The 9,921-nt window shown below is 46.4% G+C and overlaps 1 protein-coding gene across 1 annotated transcript; it reads left to right on the forward strand.

Annotated features, from left to right (window-relative positions):
• The first annotated feature begins 6,573 nt into the window (after positions 1-6,573).
• On the forward strand, positions 6,574-9,906 carry LOC118076179 (transmembrane protein 17B-like). The gene is made up of 4 exons (XM_035098793.2): positions 6,574-6,691; positions 8,600-8,703; positions 9,042-9,155; positions 9,586-9,906. The coding sequence occupies exons 1-4, from the start codon at positions 6,574-6,576 to the stop codon at positions 9,904-9,906; spliced, it is 657 nt and encodes a 218-aa protein (XP_034954684.2).
• The last annotated feature ends 15 nt before the right edge of the window (positions 9,907-9,921 follow it).

Below are 9,921 nucleotides of genomic sequence, written 5' to 3' on the forward strand. Positions count from 1 at the left end.
TGCACGTGTTCCTCTGGCATGGTTTATTCAGTCTGCAGAACTGTCTCTTCTCCTCGGCATGGGGTGTCAATTTTCTTTTTTGCAACGGGCAAAACAAACCCCTGAGTTATCACTTTGCTCATCATGGGACAAGGGGACCTCGAGGGCGATGGAGGTAGGTGGCACCTCTCCTAATAATCCAGCCCACCGAATCCTAGAATTGTAGAGCTGGAAGGAAACCTGAGGGTCACCTAGCCCAGCCCCCTGGAATGCAATTTCCTAATTCAGGGCAATCAGCTGCATTTTCTAGGAACCAGTAGCCACCATTTCCTTGCAACTCGGGGGCAGCGGAGGAGAACATCGCAACAGAAATGAGAGGGCCGTCGTCATGGGTGTCAACACTAAAGTGGAAAATCCTTGAAACCTGAAACTCCAGGTTCTGTTCATGTGGCTGGAACATGCTAAATTTCTGTCCCCAAGAACCAGTCCCCTGGCGAAGTTGTAGCCGAAGCTCCTCCTCCAACGGGACTAGCCCCTTTCCCAGACTTTGATGTTCCTCGCCACTAACAGGGTTGCCAATCATAGGTCTGCTACCTTCCACCTTCCTGACAGAGGCCTGGGGGTGGTTTAGAAATGCTTGCAGCCAGAAATTTGGCCACGGTGATGGGTGTTGTTGTTTCTTTGGTGCTGTGGGGCTGGAGGAACAGGAAGCACCTGTTGAGATCATGCGGGTGTTTTCTTAAGGGTGAAAAGAAATGCTGGCTGGATTTTGCCCGCCCTGCATTTCAACTGCCCACATTTGCTTGCATTTCAGTCGCTTTGCCACAGAACGTCATGCAAAATAAATTAGCCATCTCATGTTTTGCCCTCTTCCCCCACCCTCCTAGGTTATTAATAAACACATGTATTAAACCACAAGGCTTGTGTTATAACTGCTCTGGATTGTGTGTGGATGCTTCAGCCAAAAATAGCCCCCTCCTGGGGTTGCTACCTTTCCCCTTTCTTTTTACTTCCCCTGTTCTTCTGCCTTTAAATCAGGCATCCCCAAACTGCGGCCCTCCAGATGTTTTGGCCTACAACTCCCATGATCCCTAGCTAACAGGACCAGTGGTCAGGGATGATGGGAATTGTAGTCCAAAACATCTGGAGGGCCGAAGTCTCGGGATGCCTGCTTTAAATTCTGCCTAATTTAACCAGGGCAAATGTCTTTCCCCGTTATTTAATGCTGGGGGGCAGGGAAAAGCTTTCTGAATTATTTCCTATAGGGAGAGTGTGGGGTTCCCCCCCCTTCAGTTTGCTTTTTGATGTGAACATAAATCTCACTTCCCGAAACACTTTGTGAAACGACACACAGATCTTCTTCCAAAGTTTCACCTCTCTGAATTTTTTGCGATGCAATTCTCTGGGAAAAAATGCCTGTATTTTTAAAAAGGAAAGCGCTGTGCTGTTTGTATTACCAGTATTTTTTAAAATATTGCTTTAATTCTACTAGAGTTTAATTCCATTTTTAATTATTATCTTTGATACGTTTTTAGCTTTTTGTATTTTATCTGTGTTGTTTTAATTTGTGTAAGCTGCCTGGAGTCCCAAGCTGGGGAAAAGGCTGCTATAAATAAATATAATGATGATGATGATGATAATAACAACCCAGAAATGTTCACAAATATGCCTTTACTAGGGAAAAGAATGCCACAAGTTGCATACGTTTGCATAAGAGGAGAGCATTAAGTTTAGGCTTATCCGGAAGGTCAGCAAGCCTCTCCCGTTGGGGGGCATTGGTATCTCTGCGTACCTCGTCATAAGGTAAAGGGGCCCCTAACCATCAGGTCCAGTCGTGTCCGACTCTGGAGTTGCGGCGCTCATCTCGCTCTATAGGCCGAGGGAGCCGGCGTTTGTCCGCAGACAGCTTCCAGGTCATGTGGCCAGCATGACAAAGCTGCTTCTTGCAAACCAGAGCAGCACACGGAAACGCCATTTACCTTCCCGCCAGAGCGGTCCCTATTTATCTACTTGCACTTTGATGTGCTTTCGAACTGCTAGGTGGGCAGGAGCTGGGACCGAGCAACGGGAGCTCACCCCGTTGCAGGGATTCGAACCGCCAACCTTCTGATCAGCAAGCCCTAGACTCTGTGGTTTAACCCACAGTGCCACCTGGGTCCCATAAAAGTCATAAAAGGGCATCTAAAAAACAAATGTTCGGGGCTTCCCTTTCCCCCTAGTGGGCAGGCACAAAGTCTCTGGGCATATGGGACTTTTCCAAAAGATCCTTCCAAAACCGGCGAGGGCAACACCAAACTTCAGGTGAAAGTAAAGGTCCTTCTTGTGTTTCTGGATTCGGGGAAATAGAGGTATCTTGCCGGGGCAGCAACTCATTTTCTGCAATTATAAAATCAGGGGACCTCAAGCAGTCTTGTTGTCTTTCTGAATCCGTGATTCTTTGCCTGACCTCAGATCTTGCTTGACCCAGGCCCAAATTTAAAAGGGCTTGAACCAAAAATACAAAAATGCATTATATCAGAGAGAAAAAAAGCTCGCAAAGAAGTATTGATTAGAAGAAAATGTGCAGTAACGTGCTGATGAATTTTCATGAGAACTTTTTTCTTCTTTAGCAAAACAGTTACAACCGAATGCACAAATGTGGTGAACTGAATGCAAGACTGGGAAACTAAGAAAAAACTGAAATTGAGAAAATCACCTATCCCTACTGGGCTGATCCAGTACAATTAAGAAAGTAAGAAGAAACCTGCTGGATCCAGCCCATAGCCTATCTGGTCCAGCATCCTGTTCTCACTTTGGCCAGACTGATATCTGCGAAAAACGGGCAAGCAAAATTTGAGTCCTCCTGTGGTTTCCAGCAACTGGAATTCAGAAGCATTGCTGCCCCAACTGTGGAGGCAGAGCATAGCCATCATGTTTAGTAACCATTGATAGCCTTATACTCCAGTGAATTTGTCCCATCCTCTTTTAAAGACACCCAAGCAGGTGGCCATCACTGTCTACTGCAGGAAGCGAGTTCCTCAGTTTAACCCTGTGCCACTTGAAAGACTTACTTCCTTTCAGATAAACAACTATCTGACTTTTAGAAGATATCTGAAGGCAGCCCTGTTTAGGGAATTTTTTAGTGTTTGATGTTTTATTGTGTTTTTAGTATTCTGTTGGAAGCCGGCCAGAGTGGCTGGGGAAACCCAGCCAGATGGGCAGGGTACAAATAAAATAAAATATTATTATTATTATTATTATTATTATTATTATTATTATTATACACAACCACCTTCAGATGTCTTTGGAAAGTCATGGAAATTGGTCATCTACTTGGAGGGGATTCCACAGGGTGGGTGCCACTACGAAGAAGGCCCTCGGCCTGGTTCCTGTAATTTCAAATCTCGCAGAGGGAACCGCCAGAAAGCCCTCGGAGCTTGACCCCAGTGTCCGGGCAGAGCGATGGAAGTGGAGACGCTCCTTCAGGTTTATAGGACTGACGCCATTTAGGGCTTTAAAGGTCAGCACCAACGCTTTGAATTGTGCTCAGAAACGTACTGGGAGCCAATGTCATTCAGCCCGTTACGTGGTCTCGGCGGCCACTCCCAGTCACCAGTCTGGCGTCTGCATTCTGAATTAGGTGTAGTTTCTGAGTCACCTTCAGAGTTAGCCCCATGTAGGGCACATTGGTGCAGCCCAAGTGGGAGATAACCAGAGCATACCCCCTTCCTTCTGGATCCTGGTTAAAATCTGTGTTGCAGAACTGCACATTTGCAGAGATCCGCCCTTTACCAGCAGCTGGAACATGCTGATGTGAGCAGATTGGCTGTGTTTATCTCTGTGCTGTGAAAATCTTAATGGGCTCATCGCTGCAGATCTAGCTGTTCTTAAAGACAGAAGAGCAGAGCAGGCTTTTTGGGTGTTGAGGTCCACAATTTCATCACAAGAGGTTTGCAGCTGGGCTGGGCAGACTTCTGGGTCCCAGAATCCACTTGTTTTGGGTTTTGCTAGCATCCCAGAATCTATCAACTGGAGTCATATGCAAGGCAAGCAGTTTGGAGGGAGGATGTTAGCATACTGGCAGAATGGAGGAATGGGGTGACTCTGAGCATGCACTGATCACAGGAATTTGTTTTCAGTTCGAAAACTGGGTTCAGAGTCCTATCACTCAAAAAAGACATTCCTGGTTTCAAGCTTTATTCATCTCAGCAGCCTGATTTGGGAGAAGAAAGTCTTTGGGGGGGGGGTCAGGTTTATTGTTGAAAAGTTATTATTGCACATTCCCCCAAGATCAACCAATAGATCAATAGATCCCAATCTACTTCTGTCATGGCCTTGTTTTACACATTGCAGAAGGTTCCTGCTCCGAGGAGCTGGCACACTAAAGTTTAAAGCAGAAGGGGTTATGGAAGAAGAATATGAAATTTACTGCCTGCACTGTTTTAAGAGAAAATATGATGAAAATGATGTACAGATGGTATTTGACGCCAGTGAAACTTTCTAAGATATACCATAACCAGGATAATAAATGTTGGAAATGTAAAAAGGTGGAAGGAACATTCTATCATATGTGGTGGATGTGTCCATTAGTCAAGGATTTATGGGAAAAGATTTATAATGAATTGAAAAGAGTGTTGAAGAACACCTTTGTTAAGAAACCAGAATCCTTCCTATTGGGCATTGTAGGAAAAGAATTGCCTAGTACAGATGTGAATTTGTTTTTGTATGCCACAACTGCGGCGAGAGTATTACTAGCAAAGTACTGGAAATCGCTGAAGATACCTACAGTGGAGGAATGGCGAATGAAGATGTTGGACTATATGGAACTTGCTGACCTGACCGGAAGGCTACGCGACCGGGGAGAAGAGAAGACGGAAGAGGAGTGGAAGAAATTCAGAATTTATTCTAAAAAATATTGTAGAATACATATTTGAAGAGGATTATAAGCAATTGTGTAGGTTGTAGGTTAAGAAATAAGGGTGTAAAATTATATAGGTTAGATATGTAAGTCAGATAGTTGAATAATTTGATTAGAACCTGCGAAGTTGGAGATGTATTGAACCGTTAGAAAGCATGCTCGTGGAGGTCGATTATTGAATTATGAAATTAGGATATTGGAATGTTGATTTGTATTCTTATTTTTATTGTTAATTATTCTTTTCTTCTTCTTTTTTCTCTTAAAGTTGGATGTTTGAAGAGGATATATGTTTTAGGAGAACATTGTTTCTTTTTTCTCTTTTTTCTTGTTTAAATGTTCGAAAATCTTAATAAAAATAATTTTAAAAAAATAAAGTTTAAAGCAGAAGGACTTACAAGAGGAACAAGAGGGAGAAGAGGCAGGGTGTGAACTGGGAAAGAGCATGTAATTATTCCACTTGCAGGCATGTGCCCTCCAGATGTTTTGGACTACAACTCCCATCAGCCCCAGCCAACAGGAGCATCTTAAACTACAACTACCAACAACCCCAGCCAGCCCTACCCAGGAAAGAATTGCACTGGGTACCAATTACCTACCAGGCTAAGGTGTTGGATTCTGGTTTATAAAGGCCTGTACAGCTCAGGACCAAGATACCTGAAATATCACCTCAGCCCTAATATACCCAGTCAATCGCTGCTCTGCGGGTGAGGGGCTCCTGCTGACAACATCTTATCAGGAGGTTTTCTCCTCATGAAACAGAGCCTTTAGTGTGGTGGCACCAACCCTTTGAAATTCCCTTCCAATAAATATCAGGCCTCCATTGTCTTTTCAGTGCCTACTTGAAAACACCCCTCTTCCAACACGGCTTTTCAGTAGAGATCTCTCCCCTGTCGGCACCTGCAGTGGAATTTTCAGATGTTTTACAGTAATTACTTCAGCATTTGTGTATCTGAAAACCTGGGCTCCTTTGGGAGGAAGGTCAGGACAGAAATTTAATAAATAACAGAACATAATAAAACAGCCCATGAGACTTTTGCATCACTTGCGAGGATCCATAGACAGAAAGTGCTCTTAAAAGCACAGGAGCGCCAAAAAGTTGGCAACATCTCTCTGAAAATGCGGTGGAAAGGGGGCAAAGAAAGATGTGACAACTATAATAATAATAATAATAATAATAATAATAATAATAATAATAATAATTTATTTATACCCCGCCCATCTGGCTGTGTTTCCCTAGCCACTCTGGGCGGCTTCCAACAGAAAAATGAAATAAAGTAATCTATTAAACATTAAAAGCCTCCCTAAACAGGGCTGCCTTCAGATGTCTTCTAAAAATCTGGTAGCTGTTTTTCTCTTTGACATCTGATGGGAGGGTGTTCCACAGGGCGGGCGCCACCACCGAGAAGGCCCTCTGCCTGGTTCCCTGCAACTTGGCTCCTCGCAACGAGGGAACCACCAGAAGGCCCTCGGTACTGGACCTCAGTGTCTGGGCAGAACTATGGGGGTGGAGACCCAGTTTACCCAGGAAACTTTGGGGTTTCCCCCCCCTCTCACAGCACAGCAGGATTAACCTCCTCCAGACATATGGCTGAGTGACAGCTGTGCTGCCCGGCCTACTAATGCAATTAGCAGATCTTCTTTCCTAGCCTGCCTGATTCAGGTCAAGAGCAGCAGGGCGACCCCCCACATTGGGAGTGATGGCGCTGCAGACTCCGCTGCCTCCCAACTTGCGGAGGGGGCTGACAACTTTCAGCGGGTCCCTCTTCATCAACAACAAGACTGGCGACTGTGGCCTGGCACACAGCTACCACCCAGGTACGATGGGATTTGAGGAGTGGGCTTTGGTAAGATCTGGGAAAGCTTTTAACATTGAACTGGGGCAAACAAGGACTCATATAGTGGTCTCCGTGGCTGTAGCTCAGTGGCAGAGCATCTATTTACAATTTTATGATTCTACCATTCTGTGGTTCTACAGTTTATTTCATCTGATTTAATATTTGGAATAATAAAATTGCCAGAGTTGGATGGGACCACAAAGGCCATCTAATTCCAACCCCCCCCCCTACAATGCAGGAATATTTTCCCCAACATGGGGCTTGAACCCGCACCCCTGAGATTAAGAGTCTCATGCTCTACCGGCTGAGCTATCTCAGGACTGTGTTCTGCTTTTCCAGCAACAAATGCTGAGCTCATAGCGGCTTGCAACAGCATTGAGACCAACAAACACTGCAATCGCTATAACAGCAAAACGAGGCAGCATATTGAAAAAGCAAAGAGCGGAAGCAAATTAAACGGTTGGACTATGCCGAAATGGCAAAACTGACCGGAAAGCTCAGGAACCAAGAAGACCAAAACTTTAACAAAGAATGGAGAATTTTTAAATAATTTATCGCGGAGACCACTGTAAGCAGATGAAAACATTAGCAGGGTTGCAATAACACTTGTATGGTGGCAAGTACTAGGGAGAAAATGGAGTTATATAAAGTATGGACTATTGAAAAAGATGCAGTAGAAAAGGTTTAATAATAGGACCCACTGAAGGGAAGGTGGGAAGTCCAGAGATTCGGAGGAATCTTTAAATGTGTATGTGTATGATTGTATTGTTATAATTTTATATTTGTAAAATCAAATAAAAATTATTTTTTAAAAAGAAAGCAAAGAGCAAATGCAAACTCATCAAAACAATTAATATGATTTAATAAAGTGGCCGTGATTCAGTTCAGTTTAATAAAATTCCTACCGTAGATACCGCTTGATATACAACACTTCAAAGCGGTTTCCGAAAAGAATGAAATTACCGGTTAGAAGCAGCTGTTTAAAACATTAAAATAACTAGTGTCATTCAGCCCGTTTAATAAACGGGCGCTAGAGCATTCAGCCTTTCTCGGCGGTGGCGGCGCGTGGGGGGGGGGCGATTAGCCCCTCCCACGGCCGCCGCTTCGTCGGGACGCTCCGCAAAGCCCAGCTGGCCGGCGGGCGCCCAGGAGAAGGCCGCGATTCTTCTGAGGACTGCGAGGGAAACGGTAGGCAGAGGGGTGGGGTGGGGAGAGCATGCGTGTGTGTGCGCGCGTCAAGTCTCTGCGTCCAATCCCTGTGTCCCTGGGGCACATGCGCAGTAGCGCGGACACAGGGACACAGGGAATCTGGACGCAGAGACACTTGCACATTATTATATAGGATGATAAGAATAAGTCAACAATAAGTGAAAACCCAGAATAAAACACAGGTCACCATTCTACATGTCTGGGTAGGTTTGCCTAACCAAAGTGTTTTTAGCAGGTGCCAAAAAGAGTACCATACCGGGAAGATGCCTACTTGATGTCAATTGGCAGGGAATTCCAAAGTGCGGCTATCACTTAAAAACCTGTAAAAGTGCTAGTTCTGCAGATGTGAGCAGTTGAGTGGGCAAGCATGGGGCAAGGCGGTCTCGTAGGGAAACTGTAATCCAAACCAAGTTGACGTTTGTAAGGGTGGGATATAAATTCAATAAGTGAAAAGCTATGCAAGAGCCCCTGTTCGCTTCACCGTAATTTTGAATTGTATTCACTGCCGACCTTGCATTCAACCTTTGGGCAATCCCTTGGCAAGGTGCCTTATCCAAAGCTCTAATGAAATAACAAAATGCCACTGGCAAATGGGTCCAGGGGAGGCTGTTTTCTCCAAGAGATGCTGCTGATGCTGATGCTGCAAACTTTCCTTGCTCTTTGTCGGCGTCTTTTCCAGACCACACGGTGCTTTCCAGCCTGCCGTTACAGATGATGCTGTACTTCAATGCCTTCTTCTTCCCCTTCTGGTGCCTGTCGGAGGGGGTCATGCTGGAACTGAAGGTAGTCAGGGTTCCCCCCCCCTTTTCTTTTGTATGGTAAACTGGAGCTGTGCATCTGCCTTACATGTGGAAGGAGGAGACCAAGATTCAATTCCTGGCATCTCCAGGTGGGGAGGGACAGACCAGCCTGAAACCCCAAAGCTGTTGGGGTCAAGTGGGTTCCCCCCCCCCGGGGGTGTCATCTGCCAAGGATTCTTTAGCTGTGATCCCTGCATTGCAGGGGGTTGGACTAGATGACCCTAGGGTCCCCTTCCAACTCTACAATCCCATCTTTCAAAGTTAGATGAAACAGGATTGTCCTTTGCAGCTAGTTCTCTCTCTTTCTAATCTCCTTCCCAGTATAGCCTACTGCCCACTTACTACCAGTTCTTGCTGGTCAGTGCGTACCTGATGATCATCTCAGCCGAAGGCCTGCGGCTCTACCTGGGGTTTATCGGCAATCTGCAGGAGAAGGTAAGGCCTCAAGGCAGGGATGACGAACCTCAGGGCTGAGAGCCAAGTGTGGCCCTCCAGACCTCTTTGCCTGGCCCCCAGGATTTTCCCCAGGCCACTCCCCTCTCTTCTTCGCACCCTCCTTCAATGTGTTTTGCCTTGCTGGGATGTAGCCTTAAACTCTCACCAGGTAGGGATAGAATTTCCCCTATCTAGAACCCTGCAGAGCTTCTGCCAGTCAGTGTAGACCAGGCGTCCTCAACCTCAGCCCTCCAGATGTTTTTGGCCTACAACTCCCATGATCCCCAGCTAGCAGGACCAGTGGTCAGGGATGATGGGAAGTGTAGTCTCAAAACATCTGGAGGGCCGAGGTTGAGGAAGCCTGGGGTAGACAATACTGAGCTAGATGGATGGGTACAAGGCAACTTCCTCTGTTCCTTGGCTCCTGCAGGTCCCGGAACTGGCTGGCTTTGTCCTTCTCTCCTTCCTGATTGAGACGCCCGTCCTGCTGTTCATCCTGACCGACGAGCACATCATCCGCCTGCCGCTGGAGATGGCCGTCCACCTGGTCCTCCTCCTCTTCCTTGCCTCTGAGATCACGGCGGCTGTCTTTGCTCTCAAGGGGATGACCAGGCAGCTAGCCAGGCAGTTCTACCTGAAGCAATTTGAGGAGGGGCCCGGCGGGCTGGGTCCGGGTGCGAGGGGCAGCCAGCAGGGGGCTCGGCTGTCCGTCAGCATTGACTCCGCCCTGCTTTCTGCACAGGGGCGCTAAATGAGCGACGGGGTG

The sequence above is a fragment of the Zootoca vivipara genome, chromosome 16 (assembly GCF_965207765.1).
Source record: "Zootoca vivipara chromosome 16, rZooViv2.hap1.1, whole genome shotgun sequence".
NCBI lineage: Eukaryota > Metazoa > Chordata > Lepidosauria > Squamata > Lacertidae > Zootoca > Zootoca vivipara.

Bases quoted from the DNA above. Each gene is read 5' to 3' on its own strand.
- LOC118076179 (XM_035098793.2), top strand. From the start codon at position 6,574: ATGGCGCTGCAGACTCCGCTGCCTCCCAACTTGCGGAGGGGGCTGACA. The intron at 6,692-8,599 runs GTACGATGGGAT...CGTCTTTTCCAG, and splicing joins GGCACACAGCTACCACCCAG to ACCACACGGTGCTTTCCAGC. The intron at 9,156-9,585 runs GTAAGGCCTCAA...TGGCTCCTGCAG, and splicing joins TCGGCAATCTGCAGGAGAAG to GTCCCGGAACTGGCTGGCTT.